The 24,093-nt window shown below is 40.1% G+C and overlaps 3 protein-coding genes across 4 annotated transcripts; all 3 read left to right on the top strand.

The window, feature by feature from the left end:
• The first annotated feature begins 284 nt into the window (after positions 1-284).
• On the top strand, positions 285-7,918 carry LOC143318591 (ras-related protein Rab-8A). The gene is made up of 8 exons (XM_076727014.1): positions 285-461; positions 976-1,036; positions 2,494-2,554; positions 3,027-3,104; positions 3,839-3,928; positions 4,047-4,112; positions 5,333-5,383; positions 5,471-7,918. Exons 1-8 carry the CDS (start codon positions 338-340, stop codon positions 5,558-5,560), a joined length of 621 nt encoding a protein of 206 aa, XP_076583129.1. The 5' UTR covers positions 285-337; the 3' UTR covers positions 5,561-7,918.
• Positions 7,919-9,747: 1,829 nt separating this feature from the next.
• Positions 9,748-13,406, top strand: hsh2d (hematopoietic SH2 domain containing). Its single transcript, XM_076726962.1, has 6 exons — positions 9,748-9,758; positions 10,314-10,442; positions 11,404-11,493; positions 11,604-11,769; positions 12,073-12,327; positions 12,801-13,406. Exons 2-6 carry the CDS (start codon positions 10,315-10,317, stop codon positions 13,263-13,265), a joined length of 1,104 nt encoding a protein of 367 aa, XP_076583077.1. The 5' UTR covers positions 9,748-9,758; position 10,314; the 3' UTR covers positions 13,266-13,406.
• A 2,218-nt stretch (positions 13,407-15,624) lies between these two features.
• Positions 15,625-22,968, top strand: tax1bp3 (Tax1 (human T-cell leukemia virus type I) binding protein 3). 2 transcript variants are annotated; one of them, XR_013077017.1, is made up of 5 exons: positions 15,625-15,819; positions 18,658-18,777; positions 20,189-20,266; positions 20,456-22,284; positions 22,540-22,968. XR_013077017.1 is itself a non-coding variant. In XM_076726963.1 (4 exons), the coding sequence occupies exons 1-4, from the start codon at positions 15,781-15,783 to the stop codon at positions 20,600-20,602; spliced, it is 384 nt and encodes a 127-aa protein (XP_076583078.1). In that variant the 5' UTR covers positions 15,634-15,780; the 3' UTR covers positions 20,603-22,968. The 2 variants fall into 2 exon arrangements, 1 of the variants encoding a protein (XP_076583078.1); XM_076726963.1 differs by having other exon boundaries at positions 15,634-15,819; positions 20,456-22,968.
• The last annotated feature ends 1,125 nt before the right edge of the window (positions 22,969-24,093 follow it).

Genomic DNA, 24,093 nt, shown 5'->3' with positions numbered 1-24,093 from the left:
AGAGCCTAAGTTACAACTCACATATATACGATATAATTCTTTAAGTTACATATTTTGTCTCATATCTCATATTTTGCAACACAACACAGTGAATATCCATTTCCACACACCGTATTTATGACGGAAATATTTTGGTATATCAAACTACCAGCACCAGTCTTAGTACGGGTGACCGTGTACATCAAAACGAGCCAACCCAGCCGGATAACAACGGACTTCCGGAGCCACGACGACAGAGAAGAGTGACAGTTAATTTGACCAAAAGGCAGCGCAGGAGCAGTGACGTCTCTGTCTGTACACCGGGCGGGATATCCGCAGTAGTAAGCTAACTAATAACATGGCGAAGACTTACGATTACTTGTTTAAACTACTTTTAATCGGCGATTCAGGCGTCGGAAAGACCTGCGTGCTATTCAGATTTTCAGAGGACGCCTTCAACTCAACGTTTATCTCTACTATAGGTGGGTAAAAGTCGTGCTATCACTATTGTCTTTGCCGAAAAGTGGCAAAGGAGCAGCCCATCCCGTCATGCTAATTTGTTGCTAACTTTTTTTGGCTAGCATTCATCTTGTAGTGGCTAGTCAGGAAGCAGCCCAGCCGGCTTGTAAGAGGGGCTTTTACAGAAGCAACAATGATATTTTAACCAGTTGTCTTTTTCAGAAAGCCCCTGTTTAAGTGCGCTGAAGGTGGGCACCACACTGGAGCTGTTACAGCAGACATATATTAACTATGGCAAGCTGAGCTAACAAGCAACAAAGCTGTCAGCTAGTTGGCAGTATCATTTTTCAAATGATCAGCTGCTTGTACTTCGCACTCTGGTAGCCAACGTTACGGATAGTAATAATGAACTCGGCAACTACTCTGTGCTCTAAAATCAGACATTAATGTTATTATAAATAAGATGCTGAGTCAGTTTCGATGCCAGGTGATAGATGTGGTTAAATTGGCTGAACTATGGCTTTTGTTTTTCTTCAGGTATTGACTTCAAGATCAGAACAATAGAATTAGATGGAAAGAAGATCAAGCTACAGATATGGTAAGACAGACATAAAACACAAATGGTTTCACATCACAGCTTGACTAACGTGGGATAAGGACAGAGATGGATGGCAAGGACACCCTGTTTCTAGTTAATTAATTAACTTAAATCTAATTAAAAAGTAATGCAAGACAATAGCCCTCCAGTGAATGAGGGGTTATTTGAGACTCAACAGTGAACAGACAGCTGCGTTTCTATTATTGTATGATTACATGTAGTAAATATAAGGTATTTGAGATAAATAACTACAAACCAGGATTATATCTGGTCAAAATGTATAATCAGTAAAGCTGCAACTCACAATGTTTTTCTTAATTAATTAGCGGACTAGTTGTTTGGTCTATAAAATGTCAGAAAATTGTGAAAAATGTTGATCATAAGCCCAAGGTGACGTCCTTAAATGTCTTGTCTTATCCACACCCCAAATAGGTTCAGTTTGATGTCAAAGAGGAGTAAAGAAACCAGAAAATATCCACATTAAAGAGGCTGAAATTTGAGAATTTGTACTTTTTTCTTTATTATTCAAACTGATTAAAAGATTCCTAAAATATTTAGTGGCTAATTTCATGGTTGACAACTAATCAGTCAGTTAATCCTTGCAGCTCTAATGGTAATTGATATTATAATCTCTATCTTTTTTGTGTCCTCCCTTGACAACAGTGCCTACTTTTCCTTGTATTTCATATAGAATAAATACCACACCATGGAAAATGCTGAAACCTACATTGTTATATCAGCTGAGCACTGATGTGACAACTTTTGTACTATTATGCAATCAGTAAAAACCGATAGAGTAAAGGAATATTTTGGGGAATCTCCTTAGTTGTTCTCTTACCAAAGCATTAATTGAGAAGATCAACATCTGCTTTATGTCTGCACTTAAAATACAGAGGTAACATGATATTTTCAGTCCTGCTCCAGTATTGGAATCAGGGGGAAAACATTTAGGCTAAGGCTGTCAAAAGTGTAATTTGGCACTCTAAACCTGACATATCTATGCTCTGTGTGTGTTTTTAACACTTGTAAAAGGAAAAAATGAGACTATGTGATTTAAAGAGCAGCTAGCTTAGCTGTTAGTGACCAACAACAGTTGTGGCCTGTGGCTGCATGGAGCAGCTCACAAGTGCTGTCCTTATTGTCCTACTGAAAGTTGTTTCTTTTCCTGTTTTCAGTAAAACCCAGCTGACTCGTGGATATAGTGATGACTAGTTTGCAAATAATTATATATACATTTTTGTCACTTTTGACAGTTTCCTTCCCCCACAGGGATGAAATTGATATTGATCCTCTTAAAATTTGCTTTTTGTAAGACATTTCAATAGGTTTTACTAAATTCCCCCAAATATGTTCCATGAAATCTTGAAAAACAATGGTGCTTTGGGGAGAATGGTGTCAGTCACTTCGACTGTGCTCTACTAGGAAAAGTAAAAAAACAAAATGTGTTTTCTCTGTAGGGATACAGCAGGACAGGAGAGATTCAGGACCATCACGACAGCCTACTACAGAGGAGCCATGGTAAGTTTCATCGTCAGCCTTACAACTCAGCAGCAGTATAGATTATTGTTGGGACTTGAGTGGGTGAAGTGGTGGTCACCTCAGGTGCAGCATAAACCTTTAACAGAACCACACCTAGCGTTGTCATCCTTAAGTTTGTTCACACCTGGGAAATGAGACGTGTGCATAATTGTGGTATCTTTGTTAGCCCCTCCTTTAGTTCAGGTTTTACTGGATGCCTGCGTTTGCATATTTTATTTCAGGAACCCAATTGATCCTTGTTGTCTTGGGTATTCAGATGTCATGCTTTCACTTCAGGCTACAAAATCACGTGGTTCATCACTCAGAAAGATTGTCATGGATGCCGGAAAAATCACATTAGACACTTCATTTTCAAGTCTATCTCCATGGACTAATGAGAATTTGTAAGGAATGGCTTCACTTTTTGACTGTCTACTCCATTTTCTTGTCTTTTCCTCTGTGAACGCTGCAGGGCATCATGTTAGTGTATGACATTACCAATGAGAAGTCCTTTGACAACATCAAGAACTGGATACGGAATATAGAAGAGGTAAACTATGTTTATTCCAAGTGTCTGTTTGTGTGTTTTCTTAGTACTGCCTGTACAACTCGTGATATCCACCAGCCCTGTCTCATAGAGATTATTTTTATTTACAACTGATTAGCGACAGCAAATGCATTTTGAAGGAGTCGTAATGCCAACCAAATTATGTTTTGTATCAACGTAATGGGGACATTTTTTTAAATTAATGTACGTGGGAAGTTGCAGAATGTGGATATTGAGCATATGTTCACTGACTGTGTTTCATTTTAGCACTATCCACTCATAGTGACTACAGGATTATTCAACTTTTTTATGGTTTTATTTTGGCACTGACAGCACTTGGTTAATGTCAGGGAAAGATCATGATCTATTTTAATACAGAAAAAGTCAGCTGCAATATGATCTTTCCCAAAGCTTAACCAACGTGCTTTTGTTGCCTAAACCTAACCGCAGTCTGGATGCAGATCTTGAATTCTGGAACCACAGTACTGCACTTTGTATGTCTGCCAACCACCCCCTAGCCACACCATAAAATGTGGTGTTTCACTCAGTCATACAAAATTGGCTCTGAACATAATCCAGGCAGCGATTAAGTTTGTCAGCACAACATAATTCGGAACACAAATTAGTTGTATACAAACATAATTTCTGGATACAGGTTTGGTTATAGAGTAACTCTAAACACACATTATTGCTGATTAATTTCCTGTGTGTTCATGTCGCCAACCTTCCTTCTGTAGCATGCTTCAGCAGATGTGGAAAGGATGGTCCTTGGGAACAAATGTGATGTCAATGACAAGCGGCAGGTGTCCAAAGACAGAGGAGAGAAGGTGATAAATGTGACGACGCATGTCGTGAGACCTTGATTAGAATAGTGGGGAGAATATTTATTACCTGAGTTCATCATACCTGAGTACTGACACTGATTCTGTCTCTTCCTGCTGTCAGCTGGCACTGGAGTATGGTATCAAATTCATGGAGACCAGTGCAAAGGCAAATATCAACGTGGAGAATGTAAGTTCCCACTTTTTCCAATATTATTTGTTCATAGTTGAAGTATTATTGCATTATACCACTTTCATATCTAGTGTTACTTTTGACGCTGGTAGCCGTCATCCACTTGGCTTAGCTTAGCGTAGCGACTGGGAGCAAAGTGAACACCCGCCTTTGTCCAAAAGTAACAAAATTCACCTACCAGCACCTCTAAATCTTGTTAATTAATGCTTTATGTCTCATTTGTTTAGTCCATACAATAATCAAGGTGTAAAAGACAAGCTTTAATTTCACTGAGGGGGTTATGTGTGTGACTGTTCCTTTGAGCAACACAGGAGCCTCATTGAATCTCTGCTTGGGATAACTGAGCTGTTGTGAACCTTTCCACTCAGTAAGAATAGGTGGTACGTAGACTTGTTTTTTACTGAAATAGTGGGGAATCTTTTTTTTTGTTGGGACTTTTGTGCCAGTGACAGTCACGTCTGGAGAAATTAAGTGTCTTTGAAGCTGTGGTTATTTTATAGATGTTCTGTGCTGCTGGGTTGAAGATGTGTGTGCGGCATCTGTGTTTTGGAAATTGTAGCTTCTCTCCAGCAACATCCATATTTGAATCATTGTAGTCACCACAAGCTCATTAGTTCTGCTGATATTGAGCTTCAGGTGATTGTTGTTGCCCCATGTGATGAAGCTCTGTATCAGTCCTCTGTACTCCTCTGGAAAAAAAAATCTGTAAGTGAAGACAGCACGTGTCTCACTGGAAATGATTCACTGGAGTCATACATGTCAATATAGGGATACTGTCCATTTCAGCATAAAATACATGTAATACCTTTTATTAAATTCCTTCAAAGTCTTCACTACATATATTGTGTGAGTCTGGACAGACATGGATGTTAACTGCAACTGTTTGGCAGAGGCAAACAACCACAAGACAATAATTGTAGTGTTTTTTATGAAAAGGAAGGATCCTCAGCTTTGCCTCTTAGTCTTCCTCAGGGTCCAACTCATAAAACATAACTAAATTAAACATTAAGTGATTCAATGCTCTCATCACTAGTTGTATATGTACTGCATACTGTGAGACTGTGACACCTTTAGTTTTATGGTCTTCAACCACTATTATTAGTCCTTTTTTTTCCTGGGGTTGCTGATGTTAACCAACCACACAATCATCCTTGTCCAAAACTGTTAGTCCCAGCCAGAGTACCATTAATGTGCTGGCTCCCTGTTTTTGTCTGCAGGCCTTCTTAACCCTCGCCAGAGACATCAAAGCAAAAATGGACAAGAAGCTGGTAAGAGCATAGAAGAGTGGAACTTAATTGCTGTGACATGTGCTGGTGGTTTTGCTGTTCTCATCCTCATCTCTGTGTGTTTTTTAGGAGGGCAACAACCCACAGGGTAGCAGTCAAGGAGTAAAGATTACAGAACAGCCCAAGAAGAGCAGTTTCTTCCGCTGCACACTCCTGTAAAGAGACGGGAGCGTCGGCATCCACCGTCGCCTTAACTGTGTCCCCCACTGGACAGAACTGGACAGAGCACACTCTGATCTCTCTTTTATCTTCCTTCACTTGTCTGCTTCTGTCTCTCTCTCTGACTGTCCTGTGCTTATCAAGTAGGAAAAACAGAAGTTTATCGCTCCCTTGGTTTACCCATCTTCTCTTGACACCTGTGAAACTAACTGCTGTGGCCTGTGTTACACGATCAGTCTGATTTTCTCTTTGCACAGTCGCTCATTAGATTGACTGTTTCACCCTGATTCCTTAGTTTTTATAGACTTTTAAAGACTGCCTCTGGAAACGATCAAAACTTTACGACTATTGATGCCTAGCCAGTTCCTTTTACCTGCTGTCAGTGTCTTATGTACTCAGTCCTTACCACCAGAAGCAAATTGTACTTCCAAATAGGTTTACTGGTCCAATGGACTTCCTAATTTCAAAAATACTCCCACCTGTCGAATAATGCGATCTGTGTTGTCAACGTGATGAGAGTACAGCAGATTACTGTTTTTTGAAATGATTATGCGACATTTGTGTACAGACTGGGTGGCCTAGACTTACATATAGACTTTTATACATCCAACGCAACATGTAAATATCCATCATTGATACGCTTCCACATATGAAACAGTAGAGCCAGCGCTTTCTACTCATTATATCAACATTCGGGTTTACAGGTCTTCTTTTCACCTTTCCTGCCAGTGTCTTTCTGTTGATTTCTTAGGCTGAAACATTCCATTCCTCCTGTGAACAGTTCAATGAAATGTGTATGCGGGGCCCAGGTTTTTGTCTATCCTAAGTATTCACATGGTTGCAGTAAGACTGGGTTCTTGACAAAGTATGCATGTTTTAAGGGCACACCGATTCCTTTTGTAGTTGTTTACCTCATCATTTTAGGTGTTGCCGTTTCTGAGGATGAGCTCTGATTTGTGTGAGGTAGACAGTTATTTGATGCACTTCAACTGGTGGACTAGCAATACCTAACTCTGACACCCGGTGGCGATGCAGTTACACATCAGCGGCACAGAAGGAATCACAGATGAAGTCATTGTTTTATTCGTTCATACTTCTTCCAGTTGTCGGTTCCAATGGGGGAACATGCACACAACTGTTTTTCTGGGCCTTGGATAGGGGCTGTGCTGTAGCAGTATTTATGGAGTGAAACAAAAACATAGCACCAAAATGACAAAGTGCCCTTTAATGTTCTTATCGATAATGCACTTTTCTTTTGTTCTTTCTGAAAAAAAAAAAAGAAAAAATCTTAGCATTTGTTGACTGTATTTGTTGCAAGTCTTAACTGAAAGCAAAGAATATTCATGCACAAGTTTTCCATGTACCCTGTCTGGGCTTCCTAAAGACATCTGAGCACTGAAACCTCGTCTTTTTAGGCATGTGATGAAAATATACAGGATCCTTGTGATTGAGAGATGTCTTTCATTCTTGTTCCCAGCATTCCCATTAATTGTCACCTTTTCTAGCTTTTTATACATTTGCATCCCCATTGATGCTTTTGGGAACCCCAGATGCACCCACCCCCACACCCGCCTCGTCTCTTACTCCTCCCCTCTCCCTCCTCTCCAGACATCCCCACGCCTTGTTTTGGCCCCATATCATGGCCATCTGAACTATGCATTCTGGGTGCGTAGCAAACCTCAAAAAGCTTTGCACATTTGACTTGACGAGCTTTATTTGAGATTAGAAACATGTAAAGGATCCTTGCTGTTTTATTCTCTGCTGTCACTCCAAATTCTATTGTATTTGCTCTGTTGAGCTGTTCAGACTTAAGAATAGGAAATTAACTGAAAGCTGATGAAATTTATCTTGGCTGTTTTACAGAGAGAGCACATCGTTTCTTGCGATGCTGAAGGAATTTGGATGTTAACCTGTGGATTTAAATCATCCTCGTTAACGTGGTTGGACAGTTTTGATTTAATTGGCTCTCACAGATTAAACCAATTCCTGTATTGTTAAAAGGATTTTTGGAATTGACTTTGGCTCAAATTTGGTCTGTAAAATGAACCCTGTTCCTCTTTTGATTGAAGTTATTTGTAATTCTCTCCAGCTGTAAATTTTCCAGTTCTTTCTTAACATATCTTCAGCATTCCCAAACTAAATTTGGAATTTGTCACTGAATTCATGGGAAATAGATAATTCAGCAACTGTAAATAAGATCTACAATGATTGTACTTCATAAATCTTATTGATCTACACCTTTTGTAGATATGTGTACTTTTGATGATTTATTAAAAATGAAATTCTTAAAAAGATGTCAGCTTATCATATTTGTACCTTTTTTATTTTTGGAGATTCATGTGAACTATTAAATATATTAAACAATATCAAGGTATTTACTTTTTTTTAAGGATTGTATAATTTTGTCTTCACCAAACCAAACCATAAGCAGAACCAAACCCGTATTTGGTCCTTACAGAGTAGAGAAGTCACTAAAAACCTGTCTAATATAAAAACACTTCAGGGTCACGTTAAACTGAGAGGCCCAATGAGATCCATTGGCTGCAGCTTTGTGTTGCAAGTGAATCTGCTATTCTGTGCGGTGAGACACCCTTATTTCTGCTCTGTAACATGCAAATGTGCAGCGTTTGGCTGAGAAGCAGTGCAAAAGGTGGTTGAGCACTGCCGGGAATGCCTGACAGGCTGCCACATGTCTGTATCTGAGAGAAGTGGGTGATTCTGGGGCAGTGGACATGCTGATAAGCTGATTGTCTAACTTTGCAAAATCTCCTCACACGCTGCCTCTCCGGCCTTACAGCCGGAGTAAAGGTGTGCTCACAGTCTGAGCTGCTTACTGTTGCAATCACCAGACCACAGCCAGACAACCAGCTTCAGCACAGTGTCAATATGGCCATTTTTCCAGGATTTCCTGTACCTGCAGTTGGATGTATCTGCCCTCTAGATCTGTGGTGCCAGTACGACCCAGAGCTCCGACGGCGGGGATGCTCAGGTGCAGCTGTCACCAGCAGCCGACACTGTGATGTAGAAAAATATTTCACACTAACCAGTGTGTCAGATATTACACATCTTAACATATGAGAATAAAAAGTTGAGGCCACCTTCAGTAAAAATGTCGAACAGTATTTCTACTGTCTCTAGTGCCTTTGGGCTTTCTGTCTCACTCAGTATGATCAACAAATGAAGTGAAAGTCTACATGGTGTGCTTGAAGGAAGAGAAAAAGGGAAGAGATGAAACTGAGCAAAAGTTGACCCGTGAAACTGCACCAGTTGAAAATGTATTCATGTGACTGGGAACATTTGCACTGGACATCATCACTTCTGCTTCATACACCACCGAGACAGTGAGACTTTGACCTTTCTTTAGGTGTTTTTCATTCAGATAATCAGTGTGTGGGAGGGAAACTTCCCACATTGGTTCTTTACTTTCCCTTTAGAGGCTCTAGAGCATTACTGGGTATTTTCATTGAGTCGCTGGACTAAAAGGTTAATATGTCACCAACAACAGTAACACCAAAGACCGTGAAGTTCACTATCAAGACTGTTCCTGTCTGTGAGAGGTTCCTCTCTCACCACAACAGCAGATATTTGTTACAAGGCTATTAGATTTCAATTGTACAGATGTCCATAGTATATATCTTTTTGACAACTAAAAGTGTATTTGCAGCTCAGAGGTTGAGGTAACCTCATTTCTCTTTATAGAAGTTTAGTACAGACCTGGAATGAACCTGCACAGCTGGTAAACATTGATAAAATTGACTGATGCCTTTGAATTCTAACCTCTTACCATATGTGGCCTCACGCCTCAGTAATATGAACTGACAACTGAACAAATGTAACGTTATACAACAGCTGAAGAGGGAAGGGCTGAGGCCTCTCATTTCACCTGAGTGACAGATCCAAAGTTTGCCTTTGGCCAAATATTTATTCCATCATGGTTACACATGTGTGGATACACCTGTGGCTTTATAATACATTCATCTAGGCTGCGTTCCTGTAGAATCCAGATGTACTGTCATTTGTTACATACCGTGTGAAAATGTTCTGTCTCATTTGAGTATCTTAGGTAATGTTCTTTCTATGTGCGCATGACTGATAAACAGCTGCTCACAAGGATGTGAGCTTTGCCCCCGCCCCCACGCAGGTGTTGTCAGGTGAGCTTGCTCTACTGTGTCATTTTATCACCGAGCTGCCGGACAAGGTGAGTACACTTAGCTGTGAGGTGTTAAGTTTAGAAATCTCTGAGGCTCTATGAGTGAGTTTCATTGACAAAACCAGAATCATTTTAATTGTGTGAGTGTTACAGTGGTAAACTGTCCTGTTTAGGTGAATATTTTATTGTAAAATGCCTTTATTTAATGTATTATGTAGTTTCTGTTTATGTGAAACTGAGGAGCAATGATCACAGTACATCATACCATAGACTTCACCTGACAGTAATTCATACACAATGTGTGTATTGAAAGAGGAACAATGAGCATAGAAAGATGAAGAAGCAGATTGATGCAGTACTGTTGTGAGATATTAAATAATGGCCATTTGGGTGTATATTCTGCTAGTTATCCAGGACACATCAGCCTAAATACAGGAATTTGTTTGCTGACAGCTCATAGGTCTGTATGTGGTTTGTAGTGTATGTACAGTGTGTACTTCCTTATGCATGGACTCAGTCAGCTGTAAATGATATATTACAGGTCTCTCTTCTCAGTGAATTTCCCATCAGACACAATAGAGGATTAAATGAGCTGTTTCCCAGGATGATGGAGTGGAGTCAGTCGTTACAAGGACAGCATGATGCTTTCGTCTGGTTCACGGAGTCCCAGCTCCGCTCTGTGATCAGGAACGGTGTGGTCCCAGAATGGTTTCATGGGATCATTTCCAGGAAGTAAGTTCACAAAGTCTATCACTGTCCGCCATCTGAAGCAGTGAGACAGGGAGGAATGTGGAGAGCCATGTTTATAAATGTTGTGTCCCAGCATGCAGTGATTGTTCTAGAGTTTGAGTGAATTGCTCTCGGATGGTCATTGTGGTTTAGGATGCATCATGTTTTTTTTTATTCTGCTGTATGTATAACATTAATGTCAGGTTATAAAAAGTAAAGTGAAAATGTAAAAGCAGCTTCTTGCTAGAGCAGACAGTACAAAGTGCTGCACAACAACAAAAGAAAGACATAAATGAAGCCATAATGATGGGGGAAAAAAACCTAAACAACACCTAAAAAGGGGCAAATCTGAATCTCCAAAATGTCAAATATTCAGGCAGTGATACAAACCTTTCAGGAAGTTCACTCCTTTAAGTGATGGTAAAACATTAACCCACCAAATCTTAACAGAGATAGCCTGTATTTCCTCCATTTTTACACAACACACAAAACAAACAATCAACACTAGACCACTGCATCATTTACAGGTTTATCTCATTGAACACAGATGATACACATTAATCACAGTGTGTCAGTGAAGTGGCCTCTTCAGTGGTGGACTGTGCCCTTGTAATACTTTCAACAGAGTTCCTACTTATAATGAATTTTGCTTCCTCCACACCCAGTGTACACATTCAATACCTTGTATAATGGATGATGTATGTGGATTATTACCAGGAATGGCGTGCTTAATTCAGTTTGCCATCAACACCATAATGCACAGTATTCATCAGACCACTCTATGTAACTGAGCTCATGCACGACAAGAACATTTTGTTATGATCTTAAGATGGCAAATTCCCACAGTGACTTCACTGCAGTTCACATGCAGCGCTGCTCTGTCAATGTGCAGCATCATTTACAGATTGAAGTGCATGTGTGAAAGGTTTTCGTTAATTATACTGCCTGTTCATTATTTGTGCAGAACGGCGGAGGAACTGCTGATGTCCAAACCTCCTGGCTACTTCCTCATCAGAGTCAGCGAGAGCAGGATTGGTTACACTCTCTCATACCGGTGAGTGTTTGCAGGGTTGAAAGGTGCTTTATTTTACCGTTTACACTCAGTCCGACAGCTTAAAGTCCAGCCCTGTTCACTCTTTTTCATGTATCCTCTTTGATCCTCAGTACTGAGGACCGCTGCAGACATTTCATGATTGATGCACTGGAGGATGGCCAATACATTATAGTAGGGGAAAACAGGCGTCACCGGTGTCTGCAGGACCTGGTGGACTTTCATCGAAGAACTCCCATCATGCCTTTCAATGAGGTGCTGACTGTCGCTTGTGGACAGGTGAGGAAATGTTCTATTATCCTACAGTTATTCCATACGTCATTAACGTGTGGTTTGTAGCTTAATGTATTTATTGTGCTCACTTTTCTTTCTGCGGTTAGGTGTATGATGTGAAATGAACTTGGCAAGGCTACATTTTTTGCTTTCAGGCATTACAATGCATGCTTTTGAGTTAAAACTGTGTCACCATCACCATTCAAAACCACAGTATTTGCTTGTTTGCTTGCCACCTGTGCACCATGCAAAAAGAGAACAAATCCCAAATTGTTCCATTTTTTCTCTCTTTGTCTGATCCTACATAAGACCTCGAATGACAAGACCGACTATGCAGAACTACTGTTCCCACAAAGATATCCGCACAATAACACAAGTTTGCTGCCAAACAACCTGCTGCTTCCCTGCGAAAGCCAACCAGTGTCACAAGAAGATATCCCACCTGCCCTTCCATATCGACCAAACAACTTGAGGAACTCTGCAATCCTGTCCCCGAGCAGACTCTACCCCAGTCTGGAGGAAGAATACCCGCATGTCACCTCCCCTCTCCCAGCCACAGCAATGGTGATCTTGTTGTTTTCCTGTCTAGTCTTAAAACTGTTAAACAATGTTTTAATTCCTTAAGTCCTTAAGATAAAATACATCTAAATGTTGTCTGACCAAAAAGATTCTCAAAGGTTTCTATTGGAATCAGCTTCCTGTTGGTAAGCAACAGGATGCTGGTGAGGGGCTTCCATTTCAACACATCGTTTTCTCCAAAACTTTTAACAGGTTTGGTTGTTTCACATGAGAGGTTTTAGTGTTCCTTTTTTTCATTGGTTTGAAGAGGACAGGAGAACCTTAAGAAATACCTAAACATTTGCCCCCAAACTTTAACTTTCAGTGTTGCTTATTCATTCATGATTACTTAATGCCGCAGAGTTATACCAAAAGATTTGTATAGTGCAGCTTTCAGTGGTTTTAACATTAAAATGTAAGGATTATTTTTCATTTCTAACAAATGTCCATGCTGTATGTTTCACATTCATGATCTCCAGCCTGTGCCAATGACCAGAAACAAATACATGGCTGACAACCCTCCATCTAACCGGCCTCCTGAAGTCCCAGCCCGGACCTCTGTTCCTCCACTGAAGCTGAACCAGGCCTGTATCAGAACAGTCTCTGCGCCTGAGAGTCCCTCCACACCCACAGCCACTGAACACTCACCTGGGGTCACCATCCAGTCTGTAAAGAACCAGGAAGCCAAGCTGTCAGTCGTCACCAACCTAAAGAACCTCAAGAAGAAATTCCACAAGAAGAGAAGCACGTCGCAGGAGCTTATGTACACAGAGATTAATGTGGAGGCGACCGTCAGGAGTGAAAATACTGACAATGAGTACCAGGAGATCACAGGGGAGCAAGCCAGTCCACAATTTTCCTACACCAGCACTGTAGCCAGGCCGACTGATGGAGGATTACCTCAGGAGTACCTCCCACCTCCACCTTTTGCCCCAGGCTACTGATACACAACTGTTCCCTTCAAAAATAATGTAGATGACTGAATTGAGACAAAGAGGTGGAGAGTCTGACCACAAGTGGGTGCAGGTGCAGCACAAAAGTAGCATACAAAGGAAAAGGAGCCACAGTCCACACACTGACTACTGAAACCTTACAAGAGTTTAATAATGTAGCATTTCAACCTTTAAGATATGTGAATATTCTTTCATGTGAATATTGCCTGACAAAAAGCTGTACCACTGACATTGTTGGGCCTTTATTTGCTTTCTTTTTGCTAAATATAAGGCTACGTCCAGCAGCCAATTAGCTTATCCTAACACAAAGACTGGAAATGGGGAAAACAGCACATGAAACAAAATCTGTCTACCAGAACTTGTACTGCTTAATAATGACCACATGATTACTCGATTGTTTAATCCATCCAAAAACCAAAGCATAGAAATACTTCACAGTTTTATGAGAGTAAATGTGCTGTACTATATCATGGCAAGGAGCAGTGAAGTAACCCTCACTCTGCAGCAAATCAGTGTATTTCCCAAATGTTAAACTATTCCTTTATAATTTTGGGAGCTTGCAATATACTCCTTTACATAAGTGAATCAAAGCTCCAGATGCTTACTTTGTTTAGGACTCAACTTCCTGGAAGTTAAAGCAGTTGCTCTGCAGGTGTTAAGAGCATAAAATAGAGTAAACTGCTCTCTTCATGTGAGTGTAACTAGTGCCAGTGCCTGGTGGAAGCTTTATTTATTTATTTTTATTTATCTGTTAGTTTATTCAACAAAGACAACACAGATCAACATCGCTACTCAAGAAGAGGTAATCTACACAGGCATTTCCCCTGAAGCTAATCCTCCCCTGGCTCAGCTTTTAAAGGTTAAATGTTTTATATGACTCTTTGGTAATCTGACAAAGCATAAAAAGGCAACAGGAGGAAGTATTATGCAGCACATGTAAATCAGAAATGAAACAGCCAATGTCAGCTGCTTTGAATACATGACATGTCCTGTAGCATCACATGCTGATCTGTTATCAGCCAGAGGATTAGGGAAGCTGGAAGAAGCAGAAGCAAGTATTGGTCAAACTTGTTTCACCGGTCAAAACATACAAGTGAGAAAAATTCACCTTTTCACACTTTGTGGACGCGGAAGTGTTTTCCCAAACACGTCATTTCATTTTTACTGTAAATGACTTGGTCAGGTTTTTGTTTTGTGGTCATAACAGCTAGAGATAAGGATTATAAAGCATGTGAGCTCAATATTTCACATTTATGTGCATGAAAAGATAATTATTTTAAAGCATTAAATCTTGTTACATGGCTGAGCTGATAAATCACATTTCTTGTTCAGTCTGTATTGGTTTCCAGTTATATGTGTTCTAATAAATATTACTCTAGCATCTGTGATTTTGACTATGACAAATCAGGGACACCCTAGCTTATTCACCCATACTGTACATTTACATAGTTTCTGTGTCTGCCCTGTGAAGCTCCTCCCATCCCCTCTCCTCCTCTTCCTCCTTTCTTTGGTTTCTCCCGTCGCTTCTGTGACATCCTCTTCACCCGGTATTGGGGTGAATGCTGTGGTGGTGTAAAGAACTTGGATTTTAATTTGACCAGGAACCTGTACTTGTCGTAATATACAAAATAACTTGAAGCTGTAGATGTTAAAAATTAAAGTGGAGTGAAAACTTCAACATTTGCCACTGAAATGTAGTAAAGTATAAATACACAGTAGCCTACAATGACTCAAGTAAATAAGGTGAAGTAGACTACGATACAGTAAATTCCCTTAGTTATTTTCCACCACGGGTACTCATTCAGAATCACCTCTGACATTTTACTTAAATAGAAATGCAAATAGGCTGATTATGGAGCCCCATTGCTGACAGAAAAAAAAAAAAAAATACGCTTACACTTTCCATGATTATAGAAATAAAAAAAATAAAAATAAAAATACAGAAAGCACACGCATAGAAAGATGATCAAAAGTACTTTATGTGAAAAAGAAGGACAATTACTTACCTTCTCACTGCGCCTGGTCGACTGTTTTCCCTTCATAACATATAGAGGGACCTGAAGACTTCGCACGTGAGGCGGTCCCTCCGATATTCGGTTAAGTAGGTGGGATGGACTGTCTGCGGGATCACAATGGAGGTCACTCTTTGCCAGCTCCTTTTAAGGAAAACACCCAGCCGTGTGCCGGAACAAACAGAGGACCAACAATCCCTCGGAGAGTTCGATTTGTAACGCTTGTCTTCACAGAGTCGGTGGGGCGACGACTAGCTGTTAAACACCGCCCTCCCTGGCTACCCCGTGCGAAAAAACACGCAGATCTGATAATCGAGGAGGCGAAGTGACGTCATCTGGAAAGCCTTTGGTTTCCATCCAGGGATCATCCTGCTGGTACTTATGTAGTCATCTCGGAAGTTGTCCTGTTGTCGAGACCTGTTTTTTTTCTGACTTTTACCACAACAGTCGTCGCAAGTTTCCACGTTTTCGAGCCTAAACTTTCTAGCGACACCATGTCTTTCGTCCCAGGCCAGCCGGTGACTGCTGTCGTGGTAAGTTTGGGAGCAGAGCTGTTTCCATTCAACGGGACTCTATTGTTCAGTTTCTGGTCCGACGTTAGCGTAAAACCGTATCAGCACTTAACTGACTGAACTATTGTGAGTTAGCCATGGTGCTCTCACTAACGTTAGCTAGCCGTATGAACTGAAACATTACTTTCTTTGTTTAGCTGAAGTGTAGACCGTGAAAGCAACCTGCCCCGCCAGGAGCCATTTACTAGCATTTTCAACGTTGAAAAAAAAAAACCGTCCTTGGTGGTTAATTTTAGCGAATAACTCGTCAAACCGCAGTAACAGCAACCGGGCCGTCGAAATATGATAGAAAATACATGTTGTTGTTTACTCTTAATTAAAAGAGGTGAATATCTTGACATTTATTCACTCGTACAGATGGGCGTCACCACCGTCGCTGTGATTCAGTCTTCCTGGTGGACTTTACACAAAGTCACAGAATATAAAGTACAGTTGGACTGTTTTATTTTTTTGCGCTGCATTCATATGCTGCAGGAATTCTCGCAGTTGCAAATAGATCATTATGATTTAGCCAAAGAAAGCGATAGATATGACTGAGATGGTTTGGATTTAGCCCAGCCAGAGTTGCCAAAATGTCACATGTGAGGTGGGGTGGGGTGGGGTGGGGGGAATTAAGTGTTAAGGAAGTATGGAGGTTAACGTTTTAAATAAAATTTAAAAAATAAATAAAAAACACTCAAACACTACCAGCTAGAAACGCTTGACTGTCACAAGTGAAGTTTATTATATCTTATCTAATGTCGTGTTTCTTAGGCGGATACTGAAATGGATATGTTGAGTTCTATCAGCCAGTATGTTACAATTTGTCAGCCAATATTATTTGTTTCTTTGTTTTCTACATAAACACATCACAAAGTTTTTCAATAAGGATCACTTCAGTTTAGTTAGAAAGGAGTTCTGACAAAGACATCGACTGAGTGGGACAATTAACAGTTGAAGAGCTCCCTGGTTGTGAAATACTCTCTAAATGACGTCAAATACATTTTTTGGCATGTCTGTACTGCAGTTTTTTGTTATTTCTCAGTCCACATATAGAAATGAGGCTGTTTTATATACAAGTAGTCTCCCATTTAAAGTTTAACTAGTTCTTTTTTTTAACCCATCAGGCCTGTAAATCTCTCTTTTACTAGGAGAGAAAAATGTGTTATCATGCCTGCAATTCCTGACTGACTGACAGACACTTAATCAGTATTATCAAAGTTCCAGACATCCTTAGACTTCATTGTAAACACGCAGTGAATGTCTGGTTATTCATCACCACACACACAGGCAGTCTTTGTGTTGTGAGGAGTCCTACTGTCAGAGTCATCCATCCGTCTGGTCAGTGAGCCTGCAGCTGCTTGTCAGTGTCAAGGGCAGGGCTGTGCTCATAAAAAGTCTCTGTTCCACGATGGACTTCAATTACTTGGCAACTGCCTTTGAAATCCATCATGTGTCATGCTGTGAAAGTTGTCTGCAGCGGATAAATCAGGGCCGTATATACTGTCATTTACCTGCCTTTGAATTGATGACACGCTGAATGTGACTGAGAGTTGATATCAAACCTTTTGTTTTGCTGTTGCTGTGTTTTCAATACTGTTCATGTTGCAATTATGGATAATGACAGTTACCACAAAAAAACCCCAGGGTGCCCTGTTTCATTTACAAAATTTGAGCCAAATAAACAATTTCGGGAACTGCTGAGGAGTGTTTTGGGAGTGAGGATTTTTAGTTGGACTATTACATCTAAAAAAAAAAAACAAAAAACAAAAACAGTTGTTCCTCAAACAGAACTGGAGTCTCTTTAATCAACAAGAACAGTAATGACAGGGACTTGTGTCCACTTGTGACACTGCTGTAGAGACACTATTGTCCCAGCACTGAGTGACAAGTGGTTCAGACCTCTGAGAAATGAGATTACTGCTACTATTCTATGTCCACTGCTTTCCTGATCAGAGAATTGTCAGTATGTAACAGTAGTTATAAACAAAGTGTGTCATGGGTTTTGTATTGGCAGTGTAATGGTGACAGCCATGGCTGAAGGCATTATGTTTTCGGGTTGTCCATCCATCCATCTGTCCATACTTCTGTACATAGAGTACTTCTGTCTGTCCCATTCTCGTGAAAGCGATATCTCCAGAATGTCTTGAAGGAATTTCTTCAAGTTTGGCACAAAAATTTCAACTCAAGGATGAACTCATTAGATTTTGGTGGTCAAAGGTCACTGTGTCCTGACAAAACCTATTTTTGATCATAGCACATAAATAGATTCATAGCAAAATTTCACACAATTGTCTCATAGGATAAAATGATGAAGTGATGATATTTTATACCCAGGAGGTCAAAGGTCAGCTTCACTGTGACATCATAGCGTTCTGCAAAAACACTTTTCTGCCCAATATTCAATACCATAAAGGGCAGGTTGTGACCATATTTCACAGTCGGTCAGATGCTGAATTGGTGACACTAATCTTGGGTGTCCACCTTGAAACTGTGCTGATTGTATAGATCTTCTGTGCTGTGAGGTGTGTGAAGCATCCATGTTTTACAATTTGTAGCTTATTTGCAGCAACATTCACATTTGAAGCATTGTAGTTCACCGCAAGCTCATTGGTGTTGCTGTTGAGTGATTGTCGGTACACCATGTGATGAAGCTCTCTATTAGTCCTCCTCTGTAAGAATAGTCTCTAAGTGAAGACAGCATGCGTCTCACTGGAAGTGATTCACTAGACTCATACATGTCACGGCTGGCGGAGGCATACAGCTGCAAGGTGGTAATCCTAGTTTTTGTTTTGTTTTTTTTTGTTTTTTGTCCAACAGCAACGAATTGAGATCAACAAATTGCGGCAGGGAGATAATCTGATCCTGGGCTTCAGTATTGGAGGAGGGATAGACCAGGACCCCGGACAGAACCCCTTCTCTGAGGACAAGACTGACAAAGTACGTCTGTGTGTGTGTGTGTGTGTGTGTGTGTGTGTGTGTGTGTGTGTGTGTGTGTGTGTGTGTGTGTGTCCATCAGCTCTTTGTAATTAGAAACATGTTACAGCCAGGGGTAAGTCATCGACACAAAGTCACTATGTCTGTATTTATTAAGACGTTATCGATATCTGAGAATTTTGAGCTCAATTATTCAAAATCAAATAACAGAAAGTTCAACTTAAGTTAATCTCTTTAAATCAAATACATTAAAACTATTTAAGCAAAACAAAAATCCTATAATTCTCATTGAATTTGAGTTGGTTATCCATAGTTGGGTGTTCAAAACTACACCAGGACAATTCAAAACACAATACGATAAAACAACAGAGACAGTCCATAAAAGCAGTCGAGAAGATGATGAATGGTAATAGTGAGACGTTGTCATACGTACAACATGAAGTACAGAAAAGACAGCAGTGAGGGTGAGCTATCAATTGAACTATAATGTGGTATAACATGCCGCCTGACTTTTCCTCTGTTCCTGATCACACCCCTGTCCTGCTGCAGTACTCTGGTGAGCTATGAATGAGGGGCAGGCCTGAACACATCACCTGCAGCCTCAGGTGGGAACAAACCACACTCAGCTCACTGATGTCATAGGAAGGAAAACTGTGGGTTTACACAAAGTCGTGTCTTACCTGCTGAATGTGTACATGCACTGTACCTTTCTTCAGGATTTGACCTTTCAGGCTATCCTTTAGATATTCTTGACACATTTATGAGCATTACTGGAGCTTTCCCGCAGAGCTGTTCAGGTGTTCTTATCTCATCGATACTCGCAAACATTTATTCTGAAAAGAACAACGGGCCTCTGTCTTGTTTGAGGTATCTGTTGGGCGTGGTGCTGAGACACCAGTCAGCCAATCAACTCAATCAGCAGAAAACTATTTTTAAAATCAGTTGATCATTCATGAAGCAACCATGTCAAAAATGTGTCCAGCTTCTCAAATGTGAGGATTTTCTGCTTTGCTCTGTTTTACTTCTCTGTTAACTGACTTGACTTTTGGTTGTCGATTGAACAAAACAAGCAATGTGTGATGGGCATTATTCACATTTTTTAGACAAAATGATCAGACAATTAATCAAAAAAATGGTTCGTTGTAGTCTTAGTTCTATCTTGGATAATATACTGGATATTAGACGCCACTTGTTTACTGCAATTGTGAATATTAGTCAGTATTGGGCCTTATTCAAGGGCTGAGTTTTCCCTCATTAATGCTATGAATCTAAACATGCTTTAATGATTACAGTCAAACCAGAGACTGTATTATATTACAGTATTTGTGTTGTGTGTTTCAGGTGCCATATGTTAACTTGTTTTAGGTGTTTAGATTGTCTATATTGTTTAATAATGTGTTTATGTTGTCCAAAGGGCATCTACGTGACCAGGACAACACCAGGAGGACCGGCAGACGAGGCAGGCTTGAGGACGGGCGACAAAATAATGCAGGTGTGTAGTCAAACAGAGCTTTGGTCTAGATCCACAAGATGGCACCATGTGTACACTAAAGAGTCAGACAGGAGCTGTGCATCAAGAGCAGTCCTCACCTTACTCCTCCCGTCAATCAACGCAGTGTTAACGTAAATTTGAGAGAATGACGACACCTTTTCTCAGACAAAGTTCTGCTCTTCCTCCCAGGTGAACGGCTGGGACATGACCATGGTGACCCACGACAAGGCTCGTAAAAGACTAACAAAGAAGAATGAGTGCGTGGTGCGGCTACTGGTAACCAGAAAGTCGTTGGAGGACGCTGTCAAACACTCTATGGGTGGTTGCCCCAGATAGGAACATAGTGCCGCTACTTATACCCACAAAGGAAATACAATAACTAAGGACTGAACACTCTCATACACTGAGACTCCCACGAATTCAGATGATGGTGGCCTTTATAACTATGTCAATGTAAAAATATTACGCAAACCACATCAGATTGTTTAATATGTAGGTGACATAACCAGATGCCTGAGTCTGCTCAGGTCAATTCTTAGTCATTCTGATCAGTCATTGGACAACGAGACGGTGCTCTTTCAGATCTACAGCACTCAAATACATTTAATCTGAATCGGCTCTCGAACTGAGGGAAGAATTCACTCTGAGAACACGATAAACATTTCAGTAATGAGTCTTTCGAGTCCACTTTTTGCCTCCAGCTGCTATCGACCTTTTCACATAAAGAGAAGTGTTCCAGAACTCACACCATCCCTTTTGACTCATTTTGATTAAAATCAACAGTTTTGCCCATTTAAAAATGTTGTTTCGGATTATAAAAGGCAAATAATTTATGCAGATATTCAGAGTGATTGCGGTGGTTTTGATTTTTGAACAACAGCAGGCTGAAATTAGTTTTTGGAAGAGCTTTCATAGTGCTTGCTCTCCATCATTTGAGTCATTCCCACTGAGGAGACACAGTATTTGCCAAATATCCATGCTTGATAAGAGTTCTTTGGGAGTAATCGTAGTCCGGCTTCATGCAACTGACCAAAGCTGGTCTTGATGGTTTTGATACATCAAGAATGTCTGTTGCTGTTGTACCATCAATGATCGGCATTTCATCTCATTTCAATAAAAATAAAACAATGTTCTGCTGTTGTTCTTGTCAAGACTACAGCATCAAATGCCAAAGTAAAAGCAGAGGTGCTGAAAAGTGATCAAAATATGTAAAGTGTTTGTAATCTTTCTTTTTGTTATGTACAACAAACCATTGACCTGTAGGCTCAGTCTTTTAATGCATACTAATGTCCTTTCACTAATTATCCTTTAACTGATGCATCTCTCCGTTCTCTCTTTTTGTTAATGTCTATTACATGTGTGGGGCAGTAACATCTCTCTTTCTGAGTCTATGTAACAAAATGCACATTTTCTTCCAAGTTACACTAATTATGTCCCATACAAACAGACCTACCATCATTTCATCTTCAGTACATTCACCCTCAAGTATTACCTTGACCAGGTTCTGCTATTTTGCCGTTTAGATGCAAACAAAGCCAGTAGTTTCACACTGGAATCAGCTACGTTCAGATTGTCTCAGCCTGTAAAATGTTTTCAAACTGTTTATTGTCACTGACCAAAAATCCAAGTTGACACTGAGTGAATGTTGTTTGATATCTGGGAATGTGCACAGTAACCTTAAATGAACACTTAATACCACTAAGTTTAATGATTTGTTTCTGCTTCTCATTTTACCATTCCACTGTGGTTTCTGCAGCACAGCAGTGATTCGCTGCCTCTGGTAGAATACACTACACAGTATTGTAGAGGAGTGATTTTAGTACTAACCAGAAACCGTACAACCACAAACAAGACTTTGGCTTTGAATTGTTGCAATCCTGAAAATGTTACTACAATAATAATATTTTATCTTTGGTGATCTTATTGCCTCTTTTTTGTTATGCTAGTGGTATATATAATAACATGTTTGTGTTTAATAGAACCATTTGTACAAAATTAACATCTAATCTACAACCCAGGTTCTAAAAAAAAGTTGGGATGCTGATTGAAACGTAAATAAAACGTAATGTGATCATTTGTAAAACATTTTTGACATGGAACAGTAGAAAGGCAGCAACATGTTTCAAAACAAGGTGGGACAGGAGCAACACAAGACAAAGATGTGGAGTGATGGATGTTAGTGTGTGGGCTCAGGAACACTGAGTAAAACAATTGTCTGTGAACACAGTGTGTTTCCAAATGACTGCATTTTGTTTTTATTTATGTTTAAACAGCGTCCCAACTTTTTCAGGGGTTGGGATCGTTATAATCAGATGTGTAAAATTTAAGTTTTCATTCCAAAATGAAATATCCACTGTAAGGAAAACAGGTTTCTGCTTTATCAGCATAAAATAATAATAATAATGCAGCAGGGGGTCAGCATCATGCTGATTTAACAGTAAATCAATGTTAAAGGTACAGCCTGCCTAAAAGAAGTCTCATAAAGACTGAAAGAGTCAAAATACAAAATCAAGTCTTGTTTTGAGTCAGGTTAACACTTTTTCAATTCACCATTTTGGAATGAAACCTTTCCATTTTTTCTGTTTGAATTAAGTCTGTCCAGCTCCACATTTTGTAAACTTTCAGCAGAGCAAAAAAGTTTTGCATTTGTATCCAGTTTACTCTGTGAATGCTTCTCCAATATAAAAAGACTGAAAACGAAACATGCCTCTCCACCATTTATTGATAAAGCACCAATACAGGAAGATCAGAAGTAACTCTATTTTTACCCCTGTCCTCTCCACACTGCAAAGCCTTTTTTATCTTACAGGCCCTTCAAATAGCTTCATGTTGCCCGTTATAAAGTAATCAGCTGACATTTCAAAGCAAAGAATCTATTCCCTGACCTTTCTGTGTTCGCCAAGGCATTTTGATACAGAGAGCTTTCTCGACTTTCATCTCTTAAATATGTGAGCCTGGAACCAATCACTTGCCTTTGAACTGGGGAAAAAAACAGGCCACGATGCAGAAAAACTACTGGCAGAAAGTGACTCGCTATTAAAAAAGCCTGTGAGAGAAGTTTGATTTTGATGTGCAGCAGCGGTTCATTTTGATTCGGGCCTTTAGAAGCACACATTCGTCCAATTTCTGCACTGAGCAACTGCAGTCAGAACTTAAAGATGTAGCAAATTAGATCAATTTCCAGTTCTTTCAGGCTGCACCACCCAATTCATTTTCTTTCTCAACGTATTTCATCATCACTGTTTTCAAAGAGGCAGCTGCAGTTTGAGATTCTTTTCTCAGGCCCAAACTTAGCTGTAATTTCTTTTAAATCTTAAAATAACACCTGGTCACATCATGGGAGAGGGTCGATTTAGGGCAACGCTGAGCTAATATCCCCCCTTTGAGAAATAATTGATGAGTGAACCGTGTGTGTGTGTGTGTGTGTGTGTGTGTGTGCCTGTTATTTTGTTCCAGGGACAGAAGGAAGCATGCTCCATTCCACTTGCCTGAGCATCATAATACTATTATACCACGTTATGACAGAATAAAGTGGATGCACAAACATCTCAGGCAGCGCTCAGACTCTCAATGTGAGTGCGCTCTCGCCAATACGACAACATTAACACACTGCATGTTGCCTGGTAACTAATGGACAGCTGTAAGTGGGAACGATGACCACCCGACTTCATTACAGGAGCTACCGTGTGCCATAATTCAATCAGCATTTACAAATTATGATGACTCTTCATAATTTTGTTGCCATGCTGCCAGACTTGAGTTTCGCAATTTCAATCTATTTTTTAATGTATTAATTTACACACGCTCACAACAAAATCCATCAAACT

This window comes from Chaetodon auriga, chromosome 3 (assembly GCF_051107435.1).
Source record: "Chaetodon auriga isolate fChaAug3 chromosome 3, fChaAug3.hap1, whole genome shotgun sequence".
NCBI classification, from domain to species: domain Eukaryota; kingdom Metazoa; phylum Chordata; class Actinopteri; order Chaetodontiformes; family Chaetodontidae; genus Chaetodon; species Chaetodon auriga.
The sequence above is the reverse complement of the archived record's forward strand: the minus strand, read 5'-3'. Positions and strand labels throughout refer to the sequence as shown.

Coding starts and splice junctions, on each gene's coding strand:
- hsh2d (XM_076726962.1), top strand. CDS start 10,315: ATGATGGAGTGGAGTCAGTCGTTACAAGGACAGCATGATGCTTTCGTC. Junction 11,494..11,603: donor GGTTACACTCTCTCATACCG/GTGAGTGTTTGC, acceptor TTTGATCCTCAG/TACTGAGGACCGCTGCAGAC. Junction 12,328..12,800: donor CTCTCCCAGCCACAGCAATG/GTGATCTTGTTG, acceptor CATGATCTCCAG/CCTGTGCCAATGACCAGAAA.
- tax1bp3 (XM_076726963.1), top strand. CDS start 15,781: ATGTCTTTCGTCCCAGGCCAGCCGGTGACTGCTGTCGTG. Junction 18,778..20,188: donor CTGAGGACAAGACTGACAAA/GTACGTCTGTGT, acceptor TGTTGTCCAAAG/GGCATCTACGTGACCAGGAC. Junction 20,267..20,455: donor CGGGCGACAAAATAATGCAG/GTGTGTAGTCAA, acceptor TCTTCCTCCCAG/GTGAACGGCTGGGACATGAC.
- LOC143318591 (XM_076727014.1), top strand. CDS start 338: ATGGCGAAGACTTACGATTACTTGTTTAAACTACTTTTAATCGGCGAT. Junction 462..975: donor AACGTTTATCTCTACTATAG/GTGGGTAAAAGT, acceptor GTTTTTCTTCAG/GTATTGACTTCAAGATCAGA. Junction 2,555..3,026: donor CCTACTACAGAGGAGCCATG/GTAAGTTTCATC, acceptor TGAACGCTGCAG/GGCATCATGTTAGTGTATGA.